This window comes from Alosa sapidissima, chromosome 24, assembly GCF_018492685.1.
Source record: "Alosa sapidissima isolate fAloSap1 chromosome 24, fAloSap1.pri, whole genome shotgun sequence".
NCBI lineage: Eukaryota > Metazoa > Chordata > Actinopteri > Clupeiformes > Clupeidae > Alosa > Alosa sapidissima.
In genome coordinates, this window is record NC_055980.1 from 15,545,679 (window position 1) to 15,569,980 (window position 24,302).

Consider the following 24,302-nt stretch of genomic DNA (forward strand, 5'->3'; position numbering starts at 1 on the left):
CCTGTTGGGCTGCAGTCAGAGAGGAGGAATTCCAACACTGCGGGTGTTTATATCGCTAAGGCAGCCAAGGGACTCCAGGAACCCTTTCAAAAACAGACACACGGCTCCTGCTGATCCGTCCAGGCCTAAACCACCCACCCCCACCTCCCCTCCAACACACACACACGCACACACAGCCACTCCACCAGCACCTCCAACGCCCTCCACCACATCATCACCACCGCCTCCACCCAGCGCCACCCCTTCTCCCACGAGAGGAGATATTCGCTCCACCTTCGAGGGGCCCCCGACACAGTGACGCCGTTCAAATCCCCTCCGAAACGGAGCAGCTGCCCTCTCTCTCTCTCTCGCTCTCCCCTTCCCAGGAGCTATCGAAGGAACAGGATCACATGACCGTACCAAACACCTGTTTAACCCAATGACACTGGACCACAGGCTGCAGACTGCATACACTGGACCTTACCAGGACTTCCAAGAACTTTGACACAGAGGCCAGTACGGAGAACATTTGTAAAAGATGGAGAGTTTATGACTTGGTTAAGGGAAAAGAGGAGGAGGAAGAAAAGTTGTGAGGAATGTCACGGACCTGACAACTGCAAGCCACACCCATCCACACCCGTCTGCTGTAACTCAACCACACTTATTTGCAGCAATAACAACCAGTGGGCCGAGATTCTCCAACAGGGACTCACTACTTCGCCCAAGTAACAACAACATGATCCCCTTTTCGCCAGGCAATGGAACATGAAGTGGGCAGAGTCCCCTGAAACGTTTGTCCAGTATCCCAGTCACACAGAAGGTCACTTGTAAATCCTAGCCGTTTAAGGTTTACCCCTTTCAAAGACCACAGTAGTGCCCAGAAGAAAAACTCCAGGCCTCTCGTCCCGGCAGGAAGATCACGTGGGTCGGCAAACTGACCAAAATCCTCCCACAAAAGCCCAAAGCTATTCCCACTCGGTCAATCCTGCTTTCCCCTCTTTTGATGTTGATCGGCCTCAGTCCGACTCCTGCTAAGCTCTCCGAGAGCCCCTCGGAATGTGAGCGTGACCCGGTACTGATCGATGCCCTTGATTGGACGGGCGTCCTCCTGACTGCTGTTCTGGGTTTAGTGAGCGTTGTGCATCGGTTCAGACCGGTGGGGGTCTTGCTAATGATCAATGAGTCCTGCACGCGCACACACGGCCAACTTCCATCACATCTCACCCTACTCAGTCCTGCTTAACTACCTCACTCTTATAAGCAGCTTACCAATCACATAGCACAAGCCATAGTTTATTGATCAAACCCAGAAATCTCGGAAGCAGGAGTGGAAGTCAAAATCTGTGTGTGTGTGTGTGGGGGGGGGGGGGGGGGGGTTGGGAGGGGGTTAGGCACCAGTGTAGTACACAATGAACTTTGAACTAAAAAAAAACTCCTGTACACTGTCTGGTTCACTTGCAGTATTAATTTTATTGTAAACAAAGCTTCGGTCCGCAAAATGGACACTGCCTCTAAATCCGATCAGTCAACAGAACTTTCATCTCATTCTCAGTACTCCCATCTCCTAGCCTGGGAACACCCAGACCTTCACAATTGTACAATTGGGGGTCTGGAAAAGGTTCATTGACTTACAACTTCCAGCAGGGGCGTAACTAGCAGTGAAATTAAACTTAAATTAGTACTTATCAAATCATTTCAAAAGTGTAGCAATCTTGTAAACAAAGATTTCAAATGCAGATGTTTACTCAATTCCAAAAACAAAAATACACGTCCATGCCGGATTAGCGATTGTATTTTTTCGTGCTCGTGTTTTGGGGACATTGGAAATGGGCTTCAATGGCTTCTTGGCCAGATGGACTGCTGAGAAAATCCCAAAATTTTGTTTTGGGAGTTCGTATGGGTATTCCCAGGCTACCCAACTCCCCATGTCGGATCCAATGTAAAACCACAGACCTTGGCAGGCTCGTATGAACACAGTAAAAGTCTGTCTGCAAGAATGACTAACATCTTTTACTAAACCTTTGTTTTCCCCATCAATGGCAGGGAGGTATTGAAGGTGGATCCTTGAGCAATAGCCTCTATGGGCCAGATTAGTAAATAAAACAGAGTTTGTTGTACGGGTGCAGCTTGTGCTCAGTTTATTTTTTTTTTGTGTGTTCTTTGTTTTTCTTTTTCGATCCTTTCTCTACCCCCTCAATTAAATTGTTTGTCAAAGTCTTCACAAAGGGTAGCGCAGCTTGTCTGGCTAAAATCAATACCCCTTGTCACCTCGCAGTGAAAACTTGTCGCAGCAGCAGACAGGGCCATTAATTATACCAGCTGCTCAGCACGCTCTTTGCCAAGCCTCTCAAGGTGGAATCTTATCTTTTCTTATTTCAGATCAATAATTATCTCTTGGTATGTTTTTTTTTACCTTCTTCTTTTGGAGGTCTTCCTGAAAAAGTAGATGACTTTACCCATCAGAGAGGTGCTTCTTCAAAAAATGGTTGATTTTTTTTGTTTTGTTTTGTTTTTTCTTTTTTTTCTTCAGAAACTAGCAACAACTGGAAGAGGAGGCTGACCGCGCGCACACACGCACACTAACACACATTTAGACACACATAGACACACATATAGACACACACACCCCGGACACACACAGACGGGTGGTGGCACCAATGGCGGTTCCATCTACCGTGCCATCATGGCGACGCTGCCCTGAAAAGACTCCCACTGCTGTAATGAAAGAGGAAATGACCCAACCTTCGTATGACTCCATCCTCCTATTCATACACAAATACCCGCACAATTATGCACAGTCTGCATTGCCAGACTGACAGGCAGGTGGATGGAACATTAAGACACAACAGGGGAGGACTATGAGGGAAAAGAAAACAGGGTAAGCTGTAGGGGAGAAGACACACAGATAAAGGAGGGGAGAGAGAGAGAGAGAAAGAAAGAAAAGAGAGAGAGAGAGAGAGAGAGAGAGAGAGAGAGAGAGAGAGAGAGGGAAGAGGAACAAAATAGGTGAAAAGAAAAAAAGAACTGTTTTGTTGTTGTTGTTGTTGTTGTTGAGACAGACAGACAAACAGACAGACAGAGAGAGAGAGAGAGAGAGAGGAGTGGAGTGGAAGAAGAGAGACAAAGAAAGGAAAAGAGACAGATACAGAGAATGAGAAGAGAGAAACTTCTGTGCTGTTCTTAAGAGAAAGGGAGGAAAGGAGAAAGACCACAAAAAAGAGGGACTGGAAGAGAGAGAGAGAGAGGCGTAAAGCTTTGTGTGTGAATAATTCAGCTCCCCGCTGTGGATACCATATGGCCTGGTGTGAACTTTAAAACACATAGGGAGGGCGAGCCTCTCACAAGACAGCACGGATCCACTGTGCATATGCTTAAATGTCGCTCAGGGGGTCCTCAACCACCTCCTGTCACACGCTTGAGTACTGCAAAACATACACACCCACACACACACGCAAATACAAACATAAACACATACACACATACTGACTGACATCCACAACAGATAGACACAGGTTTGGATGTCACGTGTTCTGTAAAAGACAAAGACACACACACACACACACACACACACACACTCTTGCATGTCATGCATCTACAGCAGCTTCTATCTGAAAAGAAAACACATCTTCCACTCAGGGTAAACACTGGCCGGCACGGCCGGTTTTAAGTAGCATAGCACCACAAGTCGTTTTATTTTTCCACCAACGTGCCAAGAGAAATCAGCACGCTCGGAGCAGAGGGTAGTATTAAATTAGCCTTGGCTGAAAGACCGAGTCGCCAAGGTTACATTTTAGGGGGATTAGAAAAATAAATATATTATTTGAAAAGAAAAAATTAAATAGAGAGGGGGAGTAGTGGTGGAGGTGATGGGGAATCGGTACAGTTCAATGCTGTTCTGCTAGACTCTGGTTCGTTTCTGGCGCCACCTGGTGGTGGAAAGTTGACAAGATGGATACTGTCTAAATGAGAGGTCTGGATCAGCTCCACACAGATTGCATCAGCCCCTGGTGTCTCTGCGTCTGTCTCAGTCTCCCTCTTTATCCTTCACTCCATCTCCATCTCTCTCTCTCTCTATTCCAACTCTCTTTCTCCGTTGGTGTCACTCTGTGTCTGTCCATCTTGCACTCAGCTACTCCGGCTCCCTCCTCCCCAACCCCTCACTGTGTCCCTTCACACTCTCCCTTTCTACTCCCTTAACCCCCACCCCACCCCCCACCCAACACCACCACACCCAGTATCCTTGACAGCCTACACATTCTGCCCCCCCCCATCCGTCCTGCCTCCCCATCCACCTCCACCCCCAAAACCGCAGAGTGACAATATTTATTGCGGTCCTGACGGCTGGAGGCGGCCGTAAAACATCCCGGTTGACGTGGAGACGCCGCGCAACTGAAGGGGAAAAACAGGCGGGACGTCAACCGCATAAACAAATCTACACATGATTTCCTCCGACTACCACCGCTAACTGACATATTTACAGCCGCCCCCCCCCCAAAGAAAATTTTTGGGACTATTTTTAAAAAGAAGACCCCTTTTTCTCGACAATCATTAGCATGAGCTGAAATATTTTTCCCCTTTTTCCTCTCTCCCTCTCAAAGTAGAAATGTCTCTCTACAGAGGAAATAGCCAGGACCAAGTTCTGGCCCAGGCGTTAGGCTGGAATGAATAGGGTTTTGTGGCTTTGCCTGTTTCACTTGCCTGAGAGAGAGAGAGAGAGAGAGAGAGAGAGAGAGAGAGAGAGAGAGAGAGAGAGAGAGAGAGAGAGAGAGAGAGAGAGAAAGAAACGGGAAGCCTGTTTTAATGAGGTCATCAAAATTATAGCTCGGCTTCCAGACGGATGTCCACTGAGAGGACGGCAGAGAGAGCTGGGGACGAAGCAGATCAATAGAGCCAGACAGTGAGGAGCAGAGATGGCTTTATTTTAGAAAGGGGGGGGGGGGGGGGGGTGACTTTACGGCTCCATTTAACAGACTGGGAAAGGTAGTGGACTGACTTGGGAGCAGGTCAAGAATACAGTGCAGCTGAAAAGGATACAACTGGGAGCTGGGCTTGTATCAAAGGATGATATAAGAGGTTGACACATCATCACGCGTCCCACACACACACACACACACATTCCTCTTTAGCTAGGACTCCCATGTCTCCTCTCCAAAGGAGAGGTCAATGGAGTGACCAGTGAGATGGTAGCCTTGGGGATGAACTTTGACCTCGAGTGGCGATATTGACCAAAACAGACTGGAGGAGAAGAAGGAGCAGGAACTCAAAAGGGAGTTTGGCCTGGGCGTATGACATGAGCATCAGCAAGGGGGAGATGAGAAAGGCTGCTATGGTGGATGTCAAGTGTCAATAAATCCAATGTGACAGCAGCGTAGGAAATCTAAATGACTACATGTGAGACACATGCTTGCCCAGCAACCGAGACTTCTCAGACATGAAGGAACACTTTTAGATCTCCTGTTGCATTGGGACATGCCAGCACACACACCTCCATAGAAAACAAAAATAAAAAGAAACACACAGGCTCATTCACAAACACAAACACACACACACACAAACAAGCGCGCGCGCGCACACACACACACAGACAGACATAAAACACATGATTGAAAAACACAGACTCCATCCCCACTCTCGCTCACTTTTGAAAACAATCGGCACCACCTGGGACTTCATTGGCCAACACACCAGTTCAGTTCTCATATTTTGCAAGACAGAGAATGGTGGGAGGGTGGGGAGGGAAATTATAGGAGTCAGGAGTGTTTACAGAGCCTGGAGTATCACACACACACACATACACACACGCACAGCGCCGCGAGCAGTAGACTGCAGAGTGCTTCTCTTCGTCAGAGGAGCCTTTGTTGTTTTCCCTCACAGCAAGCTCACCAGGCTCTCCACATAACAGCAGGGGTCTCTCTCTTTCTCTATGCACACACACACACATACAGGCAAACAAACACACACACACCTTCATACCCATGCTTACAGACACACACACACACACACACAGAGATTCACGCTCCTCTATTGATCCCACCTCCTGTAGCGTGATGGTACAACATCCATGCATTTGAGTGTGTGTGTATGTGTGTGTGTGTGTGTGTGTGTGTGTGTGGGCACGGGGAAGAGATGCGTTGTGTGATGTGCGTTTTACAGGCTCTGGTTCGCCTCTCTGGTTGGAGCTGTCACTTCTCCGTTGGCGCTCTCCTGTTCGAAATGCTAATGGGCTCACAGAAACACAGGCTGGGTAAATTATTCATATGGTAGCAGGTCACACAGCGTAAAGGGGGGGGGGGGGGGGGGGGTATGCATGTCTGTGTCTGTGTGTGTGTGTGTTAGTGATTGTGGTGGTGGTGGTGGGGGTTACTCCATCAGTTAGCAGACAGAGAGCCTCTCCACTACATTAGCCAGAAAAAATGAGCTAAATGCGTGTGGAGAGCGAGAAATAGCGAAAGGGAAAGGCAGAGCGAGAGATAGTACGCTAGATTACACCAACGGGGGGGAGGAGGTCAGTTCAATGCCTGGCAAACTGCGGGGGAAAAAACGCAGATGCACAGACACAAGCGGACACAGATACACACACACAAACACAGACAGACTGAGCTGAGGACCAGTGTGCATGGTGTGCCTGGATCTCTCTCACACACACACACACACACACACAGCAAATCCCCTAAAGCCTGTACAGTTATGTAATACAGGTCAGCATGGAATATGTCTATCTGTGTACAATAAGCACAGGGTTTAGTCCAATCCCCACTGTTCTGCAGCGAAGGGGGGAGTGTGTGTGTGTATGTGTGTAAGGGGGGGGAGGATGGGTGTATTCCTCGTGGGCTCTGGCTGAGCTGGAAATGTGACCCGACAGGTTACACAACTCTCCGGCAGCACGTTTCCATCTGAAGGCGCGCATTTAGCAAGCCGAGAGGTGGAGGACGATGGAATGGTGGAGCCCGCGCAGGATCCCGCCTCATCTCCACCCGTCTTCCATCACAGCCTCTTCCATCTGAGCAGCACGGGGAGGCAGGGCGAGAGAGAGTTCTGTTGCACAGTGAAACTCTGCTGCCACCTGCAGAGTGAAAGTGATCGAGGCGACAAGGAGGATGCCATTCGTGACAGGAACCAGAGGGGGGCGGTGTTGCTCACTTTTTAACCAGGTATCTGCTCTATTCTTTTTAACTGGTAGCCTGTCAAGGTGTGTGGGGGGGGGGGGGGCTTCCGTGTCATGTTCCGGGCTTTATTCAATGTTCTACAAGAATGATGAGGCCATGTGGGCTGAAGTGAGTTCTGTGTTGGATGGACGGACCAACCAGTCAGAACGCTAGTGCCCACGCTGTATGGGCAGACAAAAGCTCTCAAACAACATGTCAAAGTCCTCTGGTAGCATGTGTGTGGCACTTATCATTCACCTCCTGAAAGCTATTTCCCACAGAGATCTGGATTAATGTCCTTGGGTAGTTGGAACTTAAATGCAAGTTTCAACAGTTTCTACAGTCACACCCACAAAGGCTGGTAAAAACCCTGAGTCACCATGACAACATCCACAAAAGTGTGGTTAGCATTAGCATCCGGACCTTACCCATTCTGCTTCTTGTGGTGAGGGCGCGCACACACACACAGAGACCAACTGGGTTACCAGACAACTGACACTGCCTGGTTGATATAATATCAATGTACGCATGCACACATGTACTGTACGTGTACACACACACACAGAATACGACCAATGGGGAAAGCAACACCTCAACAACAAGACACTATTTTGTTCTTTTTGAGAGAAAGTGGAATAGATCATTAATACTGTATGTGGTTTAATGTTCTACATTATGTCCAATATTCTAATATGTGGTTTAATGCTTTACATTTCTCACTAGGTCACTTTGACACTAAAGGTATGCTCCTACTTCATGACCCTGTATGATATCTGTACCATTTTCCCCAAATATGGATAATGTAAGACGCCTGGGTTGATATCACTTCTTATTGCTTGTTTTTTGTAATTTAATTGATTGGAGTACACTGGATGTCGTCTGACTGTCACTATATGATTATCTATCCTTTGCTACGATCTGTTGTGTAATTAAACTCTGGATAATTCTGTCAAGTCAGAGATGCATATTCTGGAGTGCACTGTGCTTTGTGTGTGCCTCTCTCCTGAACAGCCAAATTAAACTCTGCATCTTCATTGTACTTCTCTGTGACTGGATTTCGTGTCTCGCTTTAGTATGCTCTATTTATTGATATTTATTTATTTGTATCCTACATATCTAATTTATTTCTGCATTTATTTATTTATACTTTTAGCCGCTGGCCATAATGATTTTTTCCACGTTTTTTTCTGACCAACAGTATTCCGTGAACATGATCAACTGAGCTCCGTGTTAAAATTGGCTGGATTTCTCGTTTAAGTGTTGAAGGTTTCACTGGGGTTGCAAGAATTTGCATTGGAAATACTGTAGCTCATGGAGAATTAGAGTGAACTGCATGACCATACAAACTCTATCATGACTTGTCATGAGCATGAGGGAGTGAAGAGTCCAGACACTGAAAGGAGAAAGCACTGTGGTTTGACCTCTATAAGACCCTGCTCTTAACACACAGCCCCGTGATCCACAGGGTTAGCTCAACCAAGGCAGGGTGTGTTGTGTGCATGTGTGTGTGAGTAAATCTAATATATATATATATATGTATGTGTCTGCGTGTGTGTACGCATGCATGAGTATGTATATGTTTGTATGCATGTATGTGTGCATGTGCATGTGCGTGTGCACATGTATGTGTATGTGTGCATGTGTATGTGTGTCTATATGTATGCATGTATGTGTATGTGTGCATGTGTATGTGTGTGTGCATGTGTATCTATAGGGCTTAACAGGTCACTGGAAGCCATAATTACGGAGTGTGTGCCAGGGCTGAGTCGAGGTGGAGTCTGTGGCACCGTATCACTTACAGTTCGCTGTACAACGGGATTAGTGTGTTCAACCAGGGGATAATTGAATTCTGGCCCACAGACCTCCTGACTCAAGTGTTTGAGAGTGATATTCACGCTTTTGAACAAGTCGCAGAGGGAGGGAGAGAGGGAGCAAGGGAAGAAGAGAAGAGAGAGAGAGAAAGAGAGAGGGTGAGAGTGTGTGTGGGTGGGGTGGGTTGGGGGGGGGGTGTTGTGGGCTTTGGGCTGAAGCAAAGTAGTGGTGTGTATGACTGGTTTATCAGACTAGAGCTTGCTAATAAGGTTTGAGAGAAAATTAAATAACCTCAGTCACGCTGACATTGTTCGTAGGAGGTAATTGAAGTGGGCCCTCCTCACTTGCTGTGAAAAATAGCATTAGCCTGAGATGACCTTAAGCAGACACTAGACTAGCAAGCACAAGACGTCCATTTTGAAGTAATGAACACCTGCTTTTTTTACTAGGATAGTCATTCTGTCCTGTTGTACTGCCAAAACAACTCTGAACACCCGCTGTCTATTTCATTATCATTTTAATAGATTCCTCCTCTAATATTGTTAATTTTTATAGGTTTTCCTAATTGCATAATGAGCAAATCAAAACACTCATGGGCTTCTATGAGCAACACAAAGAACTTTGTGTCTTTTTTTAAGTTAAAAAGCATTTACAGCTTTCAACAAGACTCCTGACAGTAAACAGAAAACAGTAGTAAAAGACTGTCTACTCCATTTGGTCCCAAATTACACAGGCCTGGAGAATCAATACTCTTGAGTCTGAATCGCATCTGAAATCATTACTTTGACACCCACACTGGCGTTTTTCCACACATACAGTTCAGGGAAAAGCGAAGAAAAGAGCGCAAACCGCAATATTTAAACTGGTCATTTATGGCATGAACGTGCTGGCATGTTTAACTGGGTCAAAACATGGAATTCTATTGACTGTGACAATGCAATTGGTTCCACATGACTGATGACTGAATTATAAACTATAATTAGTTGCCAATGAATGAGAAACAAAGAGTGGTGTGTTAGTCAGCATGTTTGCATGTGTGTATGTACATACAGTATGCAAATATGAGAGAGAGAGAGAGAGAGAGAGAGAGAGAGAGAGACACAGACAGAGACAGAGAGAGAGAGAGAGATAAATGGTTATTAGGCACCCAAGCTCAATGCTAATCCCATCTCTGAACTGTTGCATGGGATGGACACAGACACACACACACACAGTCTGTGCAGGGCCAGATAACAGTGGTGCTTTGTCCTCTGCTCGTCAGTGCCTGGAGGACCACTGTGCTGATGGAGCACTTTTGGGAGCGCACTGCCACCTCTGGGTCCCCATGCAACAATGCAAAACACTCCTGGTTTTCAAAGCACCCAAAACAGCAGGAGTTACACACACACACACACACAGAATGATTTTGTGTCCGATTTCCACTTGTGGGCCTTGGATAGAACACCAGGCTATCTATGCCCGTCTCAAAGTCTTTAATCAGATAGTCTACTCCCCTCCACCAAAAAAATCTTAAATCACCAGACTTAATGACTTTGGTGTGGTTAGTGGAGCAACTCCGCAGCTTCCAACTCCAGGAGCACTAGTCTGATTAGCACAACTGAGTGCATTAAAACAAGTTCACAACAGAACTACTGTACCTGCAAGGCAACTCTGCAGGGGGCATTCCAGGCTTTGGAACTCATTTTTTTGTTACACTTCCTGGTCTCCGTTAAGAGTTGTTTCATCCCCTTTTTATTACAAACAGAGCTAAATGCAGCTTCGCCGTGGTAACAATGTTTACACTGGGCGCGGTTGAATATGCTCACAGATTAGGTTGAGTAAATCCAGAGATTGTTACTGCAAATCAAGAGGGGAGGCGAAGGCTGTTTCTTAAGGAGTTTTACTGAGTCGAGTACTCCCTTTCAAACAGTGATAAGACTCCAACATTCCCACTTGACAAATACTGCTCTTCTGAGTCTCAAACAAGAGGGCCTCTTTAGTAGAATAACACCATGTTGAGCTTTGTAGGCAGCTTTGGCATTGACAGTAACATTGTGAGGAGACAATAAATGGTTGAATAGTGGACCTGGCGCTGAATAGGGAGAAGCAACGTCTTTCTTCCATATAACAGTGCTCTTCTTGTCTCTGCATGTCTATCTCAAGGATAGCGAGTCTCAAAACAGGAAATGAGGGGCTCTGTTTGCCACATGCAGCCATGGGAATAAGAGGTCGGTTACGAAACCCTCCAAGGCAGCAGGATCACTAGCTGCATTAAAACACATGACTGGAGACGCCTTGCTGTGCACATCGTAGCATGCCACAGCTTCAGCCCAGTTCACACACACAGCTCATTTTATAATGGTGGCCAGGCCCATGTGCACAGAGCAGACATGTTTGACATTCCACTACACTTCAGGCCACTTACAGTAGGTGTCCTGATAACAATTATGCTTCAAAAGACAGCCAGCAGTCAAAGAAAAATTACATAAAGCAAAACAACGCCCAAAACCCAACCTGCCGGAAAAAAATACAGATTTCGGGAGGAAACTCAGACACCAAGAGGAGACTGATTACCACTCATGGCAGGGAGTGCGAGTGTTTGAATGTGTGTGTGTGTGCATGTTTTACGACTCTGTGTGGATGACAGGGAGCGTCTGATGGGAGATTATCTATCAGGGTGGGAGTGTGGCCTGTTGAACACTCACCAGGGGCTATATTTACACAGATGTGCCTGTGGAGACCCAAAAACCAGAGTCAACTGCCAAGAACTGGAGCTCAACACACACACACACACACACACACACACACACACACGCACACTGAGCGGCTCTTAATAGTTTTCTGTTTATTTTCTATTCCAGTTTTTTTTTTGTTGCCTTTATTAGGTAGGACAAGTGAAGAGACAACAAGGATGATGAGATGAAGGAGAGAAAGACGGGGAGTGTGTACAGGAAATGACCTCAGGTCAGTCTCAAACCTGGGTCTCTGTTGCCAAGGCTACTGCACTACGGTTCCCTCTTATTAGTTTTTACATTAACTAATTTCAGGAAAAGCAATGAACAAATGTCTTAGAGGAACTGCTGCTAAAGGCACATGTACTAAAATGGGACGTGCTGAGGTTTCATAGAGATAGCTGCAAAACAAATATATCTCAACCTGCCGTGATGATGAAGCACTGTACTGACTTGCTAGGATTGCTTATGGGCTCAGCTCAAGCCTGTGTGTTCGCTTCCCATTTACACAGCCAGGGCCAGGCAGCCAGGGGACCCGGAGGAGCAATGTGACAATTGTTGTACATGATAAGGGATTCCCTATTCCCTATATATTCTGCTGAAATCCCAAGCACATGAACTTTAAATTATTATTAATCATGTTAGAAATGGAATTTTTTTCAGCACTGCACCTTGAAACTTCCGTACATAATCTATCATTTATAGCAATACATTTTATGCTATTACTACTTTGACGTTCTTTATCTCATAATTAGATTTGGCGATTCTAGCCAAGTTTTCACAGACGGGGTCACATTTGTTTTCTGTGTGTGTCTCTGCCAGTACACCATGAGCCTAGCATGTAGCTGCTGGCACGCTCAGACCATGAAGCTAGTACGGGACATTATCATCAGTATAAGCGCTCACCAGTACATAATTGGCCGGTTTCACAAACATGCATCAAATCCTAGTCTTAGAACTAAAAGAGAACTTCAATGAAGGTCCCCATGGAGAAAGCCCTTTTAGTCTAGGACTAGGTCTAGGGCTTAAAACATGTCTAGGGAAACCAGTGAAATGGTATATGATGAGGACGGTATGATAAGGCGAAAATAAATAAATAAATAAATTCATCCCACTGCAATAAACAGCCTTGAGGCTGAAGTGAAGTAGCAGAGTCCCATGGAGCTCAGCAGCAGCTCTGAATGATACACCCGAGAGAGGAGAAAGCAGCTTGAGCCGGAGGCCTTGGGCAGAGACGGGAGATCGGAGCCTCTCGGCAACAGATGTGGTATGGCTGAGATGTGGGTGTGGCACGCGTGAGCCGCAAGCGACAGCTGCCTCCTTACAGGGGTGTCACTTACTGACATCAGGGGGGACGCCGGCTATTTCTGGCTACTACTTTGACTGGACCACGTGGGCGCACAAGAAGCAATGTACACTGATTCATACACAGTATAGCTCATTCTTAAAGCTACACAGATCTGGTTCATGAAAGTAAGGCTATTTAAAAACTGACTCTGATGTGCACATTCAGTTCTAATGAACTGAACTGCCTGAAGCTCAAGTTACTGGCTTAAGACAATAAAGAAGAGCATAACTATTGAGTGAAGAATTACATCTGACTGCTATGTCTTCGGTGGAAATTGGTGCGTAAAACTCAATAGATTGCATCAAAAGAGTTGGGTGAAAAGGAAAGATTTTTTTTTGTCATTTTGAGTGAGGGAAATGGGGAGTTGTTAAGTGGTTTGTTAACACTTTACTCACAGTTCTTTGTGTTTGTCCTCTGCCAGGATCTGGTCATTGGGCTTCAGTCCGTACCTGTCAGAAACACAAGATCATCCTGTAGGCTAGTACTTCATTTCCCAGTGGGCTGATCTAGGATCCTGCATCTGCTGGTCTTAAGTTACAAGCATACATCTTGTCTTGATGGACGACAGATATGTTACTGACTTGAGAAGGTCTAAGTAGGCACCCCAACTTCTATTTAATCTACATGTGCTGTGAATTCACCCATTCATGGACCTTCACAGAGTTCTGGCCGGGTGATTAAACTTACTTGTCCAAGAAGTCCTTGTCCACCACCGCAGAAATGTCCAGCAGAGGGTTTCCCATCCCAAACAGGGCATTTTGGCTGTGAGTGTGACAGCGAGTACACAGTGTTAGCTGGGATATCCTATTTCATAGCATTTCTTTTCACTTAGAGCACTCACAACCAAACACACACATGTACACACAAGAACAGTAGTACTAGTAAACAGACAAATCTTCCAAAACACATTATAAAGTTGTTTAGTACCGGTACATGAAAAGCTGAACCCTCAACACTGCACTTCATAACAAATGAACTTTCTTAAGAGGGCATAAGTCAAAATCATCAAGTCATGATTTAATTTCTGTCCAACAAACTAAGACTGTGGCCATGTGCTCAGTGCTGCTCCATGTGCTCACAAGAATGGCAGACAAGCCCAGCACACAGGACGCTATAGTGTCAGTGGACACACAGTTTCCACACAGTCACATGCAACACACACACACACACACACCCGTCTGTGGAAACACACATTATTCAAATAGCCTAGACTGATTCATTAGACTGGCATCTCATGCAATCAAAACGGACAGGTCTGTGTGATCCCACCCCCCTCTGTCGTGTTAGTGACACACATCAGCATATTTCAGAAGGGATCTAGCCTCTGTTCCATGGATTTTATAAGAGGATGTCTGGTTAAACAAAAAACACAAAGAAGAGGAACTGACACACCAAATCAGACATGCACACACAAAAACCCCTATGTCAACAATTTTCACTCATGTCATGTGTCTGCAGCAGCCTCCTATCAATATTTTGTGTGAGAAATCAATGTGTGTTACACCCTGAAGCCATATGGGACTACTGTATGCACATGGTCATTCCACAGCCACTGAGGCATGAAGAGCAAACACAGGGATGCAACCCACTGCAAAGCCCAAAACCACCACCAGGTCCAAAACAACTTACAGAAATGAGTTGTCCTCGTGTCTGAACCAAATAATTAGAGCACATTGATAACACAAGACAGTACTATTAGAATTATGCGAGATTAGTCATGTCCTACCTCTGACACATGAACAGCTGATTATGTAATTCTATTGTATGTACTGTATATAGGCTCCTTCAAGAGCATTACAGATGCACGCATGTGACAAATTACATTTGAGCGCGTTTTCCGCCATTACAAATTTAAGGTTTCTCGCATTCATCAAATATTTGCTTACCTGGAAGCTGGCATGGCTGTTGATACCGGAGCTCTCTAAGTGTTGACAAACTGTGGCTTCAAGCGTTCACGGCTTTTAAAATCTCAATATCAACATCCAGGAGGGACAGCATGCGTTTTAGTTGTCTAATTTTGTTGAAACCGGAACCCAACAACTGTTTGCTAAACTGATTGGTTACATCCAGAAGTGGGAGGCACGTGTGCTTTTCTCCAAGAATCTGGTTGGTTGAAAATGCATCGTCTATTTTGGGTCTTGATGGAAAATCATATTTGCCTTCAAAATGCGTGGTTGATCGCAATGATTATGGTAATGTTGTTCACCGTGGCGCAGAAATCTGCCGTTTGCTGGGTTCTGAAGTGGCGACTATCCATCTAACTGAAAAGGTATTCCCGACCTATACAAAGCTCATTTTGACAGCCAAAAACACGTGACAGTCGTATCGTATGTGCTATGCACTCACTGCTTTGTGCATTGCAGCCAACTAATCACTGTCAAGAGTCATTCCGTGCAGTTGACATTGACCAAGCTCTCAACCAACATCATTTCAATTCAAGAGAACTTACCTCGTGCTTTTGCTGCAGGCTAGTCTTTCGCAAAGGGCCCATTGCGTCTAATAAGATGAACCAACCTCGGCATCCTCAACTTTCATTAACGTCAATTGTCACCTTAACAGCTAACGTCAACGTTACTACAGCTGCCAATATTACTAACAATATAGCATACGGAGGGGCTAATCTACAGCATGAATTCATTGAGCATCCCTGTCATAACATTAACGTTAGCCAGCCGTCAAGAGCTAGCTAGCTCGAGCATCATAGGGCTCATATCGACTTATCGTCACACTGTTGCACATTTGGCCTTTCAGCAAATACATATCCTTATTTGCAATATTAGATTAGTTAATACTGACTAATGTCAACTAAATACTCTACTAATCCAGCACAATGTTTAGCATCTTGCATAACGCTGTTAAAGCTAATTTTAGGTAACGTAGGCTACAGCTATCTTTCACTTGCAAGCAGTTCCTTCACGTAACGAAGACGCATTCCAGGTGCCATGTCTAGGTCCCAGATACATTTTGTTACCTTAGCGTTTCTCTGGTTTTATTTGCTTGAGGTTCGCCGGCGGCAGCCATACTGAGAAGCAGTGTTGTTTGCCCGCTAAACTTGATTTCATCCACTTTAATTTTCCGAGGGTTATCGACGTAACGTTAATGCAAGAAAGGTAGTCTCAGGATATCGCCTGAATTAAATGTGAAATTTGCACATTTAAAAATCAAATAAAACCTTTTTTGGTTTCGATTGAGAAAATGTGTTTTGTTGATCTAACTCAATTGCTTTATTTCAAGGTTCAGGAGAACTTAATGACATTTCAAGAATCAGCGCACTTAGTGAAATGGTAGCCTCTGCTATTTCATGCAGACTGATGAGGTAAATGAATTGACCAAAGACAACATTTGGTGATAAAAGTCCTTAATATTTATTCCAAGGCACATTAGATGGTTTTGAGGGATTCTACAAAGATTGTGATATTTACATTCAAACTACTTTAACGTAAAACAGTCTCATGGGAATCTGCCTGATCCTGTCTTATAAATATGCACGCACATTATAAGTAACCTTAGTGTATTTTTTCTTGACAACTTTTTATGATGGTAGACTTCGTCTAGCAAAGTCTCTGTAAAGAGACACTTAGTCGCTACTTGTTCTGAGAAAAACAAATGAATACATATGTTTCAGCTTAAAAAAAAGACTAAGCACCTGTTTAAAGAATTGACCTTGATGTTACTGCACATTTCAGTATCACAGGAATTTTGAGAGACATTCTGAGGTTGTAATACTAATAGCCTATTGTATTAACAATTAATTTTCATTAGTTTCAAGAATTTAGCCCTTTGCACATTTATCAAATACAAACAGAAATAGTTTGAACACACAAAAAAAAAAAGAGAAAAACTAATAAATCTTTGGTAATTCCTGAAAATGTCATATAGGCCTACTGCTAAGAAAATACATAGAACAGCAAGAGCACACAGTTAGAGATCATTCCCTATGTACCATCATAATGTATTGTGAATGTGAGAGCAGTGCTTGTTTTCGTATATGGTGGTAGTTCATGGTGTAATATATTTTGTGTCAAACTAAATATATAGGCTATATTGTTTCGCAAACACTCTGAGTTTAAATGGTTGTTCAGGCAAAAGGGTGAAAGGTTTTCTTCAGTACACAAAAAATGTCATAACCAGTATAAAGATATAAAACAAATGTCTCCAAAAAAATTCTTAACATTGAAAAGATCCTAAAGTTTCAACCCCTCACTGAAAATAACCTCTGAGACAGAAAATAACCATCTCTATGTAATACCAAAATCAAACCTCCACTCAAAATATATACCCAGGATTCTTCTCAACAAAATTCAACAACATAGTATTTTCACATAATACAAAATGAATTACCCAGTTGCATTGAATTGTCCCTTATCTTACATTCCACTAAGACAGCTCTTGAAAAAAGTTACCAGTGGGGAAAAAGGAACAATTGTTAACAAATGACACCCATACAAAAAAAAGTGAAAGCAATGTTTTCAGTGAACGTCATGACCCTGCTATAACTGTCCACACTTGAGGACTGTCAAAGCTGTGTGTTAAACTGGGGGCAGCTCTCTCACTGAGAGATACTGGACTTGGGACTGAGGAGGATGTGGTGTTGGCCGGGCTTCTACTGGTACCAGGGAGTCTTCCTGACCCAGTGGAGAGTGAAGCCAGCGTCTGTCCGAATCTTGATGGAGGCGGCCTCGGCCTCCCTTACAGTCTCCTTCACTGACTGCATCAGATTCTGGGCGTTGTGCACCAACATTTCTGTAGCCTGTTGTAGGAAGAGAAAGAGGAGCTCATTCAGAGATTAGATTTTTTTTTGGGCCCTTTCCAAACATTAGCCCCATAATTCTCCACACATAGGTGCCGACATGAGTGCAGCACACTCCGCTTCCGACGTTCAATTACATTAGATTCACTTTTTTTTCCCAATACAACTCTGCACACCAGCGTTAAACTTCGACCCCACCACCATGATGATTACGATTCAGTTCTATTTTTGTCAGCGCTGCTCAATAAAATCCATTGTTTATCAAATCCTTGTCAGCTAAAAATGTCAGTGCTGATGTGCATGTCAATGTCGGGCGCCTATATGCAGATCGCTAACTGAAAAAACTAGACCCAATATCCTAAAATGTTTTTGCTTCAATAACTCATGTTTTGAGGCAGCTGATATAGCCTATGTTACGCCACTTGTTTGTTGCAAAACCACATACTATCAAACACTACAGTTAAACATAGCAAAGCAAAACAAAACAATTTATACTTCCTAAACCAGAATTTTTACAGCACTGCGATTGAGTATTTTTTTACTGTGGGAGATTCTTGGAGTGAGGGTACAAAGGGTCAAACGGAGAGAAATAGAACACCCACCTGCTCGGATTCCTCCTCACTGATGTTAGTGCGACCCAACATGGTGGCCTTGACGGTGGAGAGGATCTTCAGCTGAGTACTGATGGTGGGGATACGCTCGCACACCTGTGGATAGACACAGCTGTTAACTCAGAAGGCAGCTATGCAAGAGTGTGATTCTGAAGCATATTCCAGATTAAAGCAGTAGTCCCCCCAAAAAAACACGGTTTACAGTGATTTTGGAACAGCTAAGGAGCGTTGTTAGGCACGACACAAAGGGGAGTTTTTATAAACACAGTATTAATAAGGGAATGTGACTACATGAGTATGACTGAGCATTTTACGATTGCTTTGAACACATCTCTGCCAATTATAATCAAGATTCTGAACTATCCATTTTATTTTGAATGCTAATTCTCATTACTAAATCAATTAGTACTGTTAAATTGTCAAAGTACTGTATGACAGAGAGACGCGCTTTGTCCAACTACAAGGACTCCACAGCACACAGCGACAATTGTATTGTTTGTTCTATGACTAATAAAACTTAAAGATGATGCGGTTCTTCTGTGGTATATGTCAAACAGAATCAGGTCACTTAAGTTTATGAACCGTCTCTGATAAGGTATTTCGATTGGCCCCATTTACTCACCTGAAGTAAGTTGGTCCTGATTCGCTTGTCTGTGCACTGCTTAGCGACTTCTTTGGCCAGCCTGGTGACCTCGTCTGAGGCCTTGGCGATGTCTTTGGCACACTGAATGAGAGCACGCTTGTTGCCACTACCACCACGCACAAGACGGGACATCTCTGCCATCAGCAAGGCCATTCGCTTAGCTGCACCAATGATGTCGTTGCCCTGCAAGTAATGGGACAGGTTATGTATTTGTTTCCTGTCGTTTCATAACTGTATTTGTTCTGAAAACATATGAACATTTTTATTTTTTGAATAATATATTATATATATATATATATATTAATTTTTATTTCACAATTCTATAAAATATATAGTGCCCTTTTATCCATGTAGTTATATTCATTTAAACTATTCATTTTAAACTATATTTATTTGACCACAGTAGAAGATGATCATCTTTTGAAGATGTGGCAAAATAAAGATAATAAAGAGTCCCAGTTTACTATAGGGTGACTTTTGACCACTCACCTTGCTGGACCACTTGCGGGCCTCGTCGTGGAGTTGCCTGGCGGCCAACATCATGGGCTCGCTCACCATCTCGCCGGCCTTTTGCTCAGGGAACTCCTCTTCCTTCTCCTCTGGGGGAGGGGGTCTGGGAGGAGGCACCTCACCCTCGGGCAGTGGGGGCTTGGGAGGGGCAGCCTCGTCGTTGATCTGTAGGAGAAATATAGAATTGGTTCATTACAGGGGTCAGTGTGGCACAAGCGGCTGCAATGTCCACACCACATTCGGGTCCAAGTGCACACAGGGGTGTTTGAATCTGACCCGCAGTGATTTCTCAATCCCACCCAATCTCTTCTTTCTAATCACTTTTCACTGTCTTATCTGAATAGAGGAGCCCAAAAAAAGAAGCCCAAAAAATATACTTAAAAATGATTCATTATAGCAGCCAAAACAATTATTAATACCCGCATTTCACTCCATAAGATCCTTCCTTAAAATATTTTTGGAAGGTTTTGGAGAAATGCGTCAACAGTTTTTATCAGCTACTAGTTAAAACACATTTGTTAAAAAAAAAAAAAACACACAAAAAAAACCCAGCATTTTTCATTCTGGATTTGAATTCATTTGGATTCTTTTATCATGTACGAGTAGGTGACTTGAGGCAGTGCAAACAAAACTGGAGAAAAATAAACACCATTACTGCTGTCTGTGGATCCACTCAATTTCAACAAGTAACTACATGCCGTTTGGGTGATTAAGGAATGTCGTGTGAGGTGCATGTGGAACTGTTTGAACTTACGTGGAGCTGATCTAGATCGGGGGGAGGTGGGGGGAAGTCGGGCTCCTGTGGCTGGAAGGCCTCCCTCACCTTGGCCACGGCACCCAGAATCTTGTATCCGGAGTCCAGGAAACCTTTCTGTAGGCCTGTCAAAACACAAACATTTGGGGCTCGTCACGGCAACCAACCAGCATGAAATACTCAGTAAGAATGGCTTACTTATCTTGGGCATTTATTCAGGACTTCATAAATATATAAGATGTGTTTTAAATGAATTGACCTTTCTGATTTAACAGATGTGTTCCCATCACTCCTCAATACACTTTCGGCTTAACTTTATGAGAAAAACACTTTCCGAATTTTAAAGACTGGGAAGCAAAGACTGGGTTTGGCAAAATGATGTCAGAGTTCTGTATAGAATTACTGGTCTTTTTCTCTCTCTTAGTCCAAAAACCCTTGTAGCCAGGAACTATAAATGGTACACTTCACAAGCAAAACTGGCCTCAGTGGCTGGAAAAGTCCAAACCTTGATCCTGGATGTTGGCAGCCACGGCCTTGGCGTTCATAACCATGGGGGAAATGGTCTGGCTGAGTTCATCCGAGGCCGCCTTCACCGTCTCCCGGAACTTGGGGTCCTCAGAGTTCTCCACCTCCCGCTTGGCCACCAGGAGGATCCGGTTGGCGCGCCTGGCGATGCTTGTCGCTCCGGCGACGAGCATCTGAGGCTGGTGATTGGCCATGGCAACCTGGCACTTCTCAAGGTCCTTCCTGATGGCCTCCTCAGAAGCATCCAGCAGGGATTTGGTGTCAATGGCCTCATCAACCAAACCTGGGAAAAGGCCAAGTAGAGGTCAGTAATCCTGTCCATCTCATTCAAGCCCTTCCCTAACCTCCCTTGTGCTTTTATAATAACCAATATATATACGTACGGACAGACAAAAACTAGATCAGCAAGTTGATCATTTTAATAATATACACACAAGGTAAAACACACATACACTCACAATAAAAACGAATGTGAAATAATTTTTTCCCTACCAGTCATCTTTTCCACATTGTCGATCCACTGGTTCTTCATGGTCTCAAAGTGCTCATTTGCTGCCTGGTTCCCTGGGTTCTTCAGCAGAATTCGAGCAGCAGACACCACCTATAGACCAAGAAAATCCAATGTACCGTGAACAGAACTGGACACTTACTCTATAACTCATAGAGTAATATAATATTATATAATATAATATAATTCAGCAACACCCTGCAAACACCAACACTATAGCATTTTCCCATCTATTCAAACACAAAATTCTATGCAGACCTACCATGGTTGTATGCAAAAGGTCCTAAATATATTTGATTCTAGCAATATGGGGTTGTAGCTACTCACGTCCCACAATAAGACTGTTAAAATACAATTGATATCTTTAATGCAGCACTAGAGTGGGTCTAACTGTTTCAACCTGAACTTCCCCCTCAGAGTACACAGAGTATTATAGACCCTTTCAACAATAAGAACAAAAACAATGCTTGAACGTTCTATTTGGGTCCCAATCTACTTCCTCTGCATTAAGATAACATATGGAATGTTAAAAAGGAAGTCTTGTGGGGCCAACTATGATGCTGATAATGGAACTCTCTTGAAAGGGTCCATACCATCACATTAGCATCTCCACCAGGCTCCACATCCACACAGCCTCAGTTACCTTCTTTGCATAGACAGTGCAGTACAAGACTCAAACTCACAAGCCTAGACATGGCTGGCAGAAATGCTTTTAAAATCTATGGCTGCTAACTAGCACCTGTCACCAACACGTCTCTAGGTGTCGTGGGAGTGAGGTTTACACACTGCACAGCACTTCCTCACCTGAGGAGTCAGGTCCCTGGCAGACTTCACCGCAGCCTGGATGCCCTCCACAGTGGTCTTATTGGCAGTGCCCACAGCTGCGGCCTTCTCAGCCGTGGCACCCAGACGGTTGGCATGGCTCTCGAAGTTTGCAGCTCGCTCGTCAAACACCTGAGTAAGGAAGACGTTTTGGATCAGAGGGAAAGTGTGACAATGCGCCAGTCTGCCAGTGAGAATGTGAGAATACATTCTGTTTGCCAGTACAAAGAAACGTTAGATAATACATCACTAATAAAGGTGTAAACTGCTATGTGAATTAATATAATTCAACAGTGTCTGTGTGAATTATGCAAAAAGACGGAGTGAGTGTGTACGACGAAGATAGTGTGTGTGTGGCTGAGTGTCTGTCTGTCTGTGTGTTTTAACTCTTACCCCTTCCCTGTTTGGAGCGTCTGGCGGTGCAGTGGCGGCCACAGCCAGGAGTTTGATGGGGGTGGTGGTGTCGCTGAAGATGTCCGACACCTCCTGAGTCATGGCCTCCTGCATCTGCCCCTTCAACTCCTGCAGCAAAAACATTTCCGTTCAGAAGCCAAACTTAACCATCTGAGTTAGATCAACAGCCAAACACACCAGTAATTTGGCATGCTAAATAAAATGGTGATTTCTGCACTAATATTTAACATTTCACCTTGTGTTTTCAAAGCAATCAAAATTGCTGCTTTCTCTGCCTAGCACTTGTCAAAGGCCATGTCTGGGATTGGTGTGCATATGATAACCAGTAGGGGGAGCTCTGCTCTTGTATTGACCAGAGCCGTATATATACCTGGTATTGACCAGACTGTGCAGCACACTGTGGGAACACATTAAATGGCTGTCAGAGAGTGCAGAGGTGTGAGACTTGGTGGTGCTTGTGAGATCTTGAAACTGTCTGGTGGTCTTGATTAGTCATTAAGTTCACAGTTCACCTTCTTTTTCTCACAGTCTTTACTGTAGATGTATGCTTCTAATAACTTCATATTTTATGTTGTACAAGTGTTTAATGTATGTGTATAAGGTAGAATATGAAAGATAACTAGTCAAGTGTTTAAGAGTTAATAAACAGTTCACACCCTCAGGAGTTGTGAGTTAAAGGTAGTATAGGCTTCTGAGACAACTGCTCATCCTTGAAGGAGGGAGTTCCTTCTGAAAATTGTTATTCAAAATGTGCAGGAAGTAAACACAGGAAGTCGTAATGGGCGGAGGTGTCTCAGCCACTGTGGTAGGCTTGGTCCCATGTGCTCGATCCATAGACAGCTGACATAATGAGACATCTCTGAAGAGTTCCAATACCCCAGTGTTATAATGTAAGCATTCACAACACTAGCCTTAGAAATAACTTAGTTACTGCTCTATGAAGATTTCAAGGCTCAGCATGAAAATGCTCCTGTTGCTTCTTTCATTTAGTACCTTCTACGTTCCACTACCCAATTTGTAAATCATGCCCTGGAAACCTCTACCAAGACGATAGTCGGTGTGTGCTGATTAAAGTAAAGACATGATTTGGAAAATCTCCAGTCAGGATATGCTCTCACAGAGAGAATACCATGGAGCTTGGTGGTGGTCCTCCTGGGTGGGTTGTGTGTATCAGTTAAGTGAGAAGGTGTTGACGTGTTCAACACGACAATCCTCAATAAATAACACACGTGACAGGATGTAACCTAACACATCCAAATGTGTGTGTGTGTGTGTTGATGTCCTGCAAGCACACACACACACGGTCGCGGCATTCCTCACCTTGAGGGCCTGCTGCAGCTGGTGGGCGATGGCGCGCGCCTGCGGGGAGTCACCCTGGCCCCGGGCGGCCAGGTCGGCCAACTGGGCCATCAGCTGTTCCACCTGCTCGCACTTCCCCAGGAGCTCCTGCCGCTGCGGCCCCTGCAACACGTTGGCCAGGCGACGGCCCTCGGCGACCATGCTGCGGATGGCAGCTTGACCTGCGGTCGGGAAAGTAAGCGAGACAGAGAGAGAGAGAGAGAGAGAGAGAGAGAGAGAGAGAGAGAGAGAGAGAGAGAGATGTTAAGGTTTGTGTACAAGACAACGTTGACAGCAAAGGTGGCAGTGTAGCATCACTGTTTTACTTGATGTGATGTACAATTGGACTTCCTTGTGTGTGTCTATCTGACAGACATTCTCTGTGAGGAGATAGCTTGTTGGGGAAATCAACGAGAGGGATGTAAAAGCTTG

General features: G+C 44.5%; 2 protein-coding genes across 3 annotated transcripts in view; both read right to left on the reverse strand.

The window, feature by feature from the left end:
* adkb (adenosine kinase b) overlaps positions 1-15,945 on the reverse strand; it is a 134,719-nt gene extending 118,774 nt beyond the window's left edge. The window contains exons 1-3 of the mRNA XM_042083925.1: positions 14,882-15,945; positions 13,683-13,757; positions 13,391-13,444 (exon numbers count right to left, since the gene is read on the reverse strand). Coding sequence (XP_041939859.1) covers positions 13,391-13,444; positions 13,683-13,757; positions 14,882-14,895 — 143 coding nt within the window. The 5' untranslated portion in view covers positions 14,896-15,945. The remainder of the gene's footprint in view (positions 1-13,390; positions 13,445-13,682; positions 13,758-14,881) is intronic.
* A 391-nt stretch (positions 15,946-16,336) lies between these two features.
* The window catches only part of vclb (vinculin b), a 38,550-nt gene continuing 30,584 nt past the window's right edge, over positions 16,337-24,302 (reverse strand). For both annotated transcript variants that reach the window (XM_042082174.1, XM_042082175.1), the window contains exons 12-21: positions 23,853-24,052; positions 22,512-22,640; positions 22,101-22,250; positions 21,281-21,389; positions 20,769-21,071; positions 20,264-20,388; positions 19,489-19,674; positions 18,979-19,182; positions 18,348-18,452; positions 16,337-17,745 (exon numbers count right to left, since the gene is read on the reverse strand). In XM_042082174.1, the coding sequence (XP_041938108.1) occupies positions 17,599-17,745; positions 18,348-18,452; positions 18,979-19,182; positions 19,489-19,674; positions 20,264-20,388; positions 20,769-21,071; positions 21,281-21,389; positions 22,101-22,250; positions 22,512-22,640; positions 23,853-24,052 (1,658 nt within the window). In that variant the 3' untranslated portion in view covers positions 16,337-17,598. The remainder of the gene's footprint in view (positions 17,746-18,347; positions 18,453-18,978; positions 19,183-19,488; positions 19,675-20,263; positions 20,389-20,768; positions 21,072-21,280; positions 21,390-22,100; positions 22,251-22,511; positions 22,641-23,852; positions 24,053-24,302) is intronic.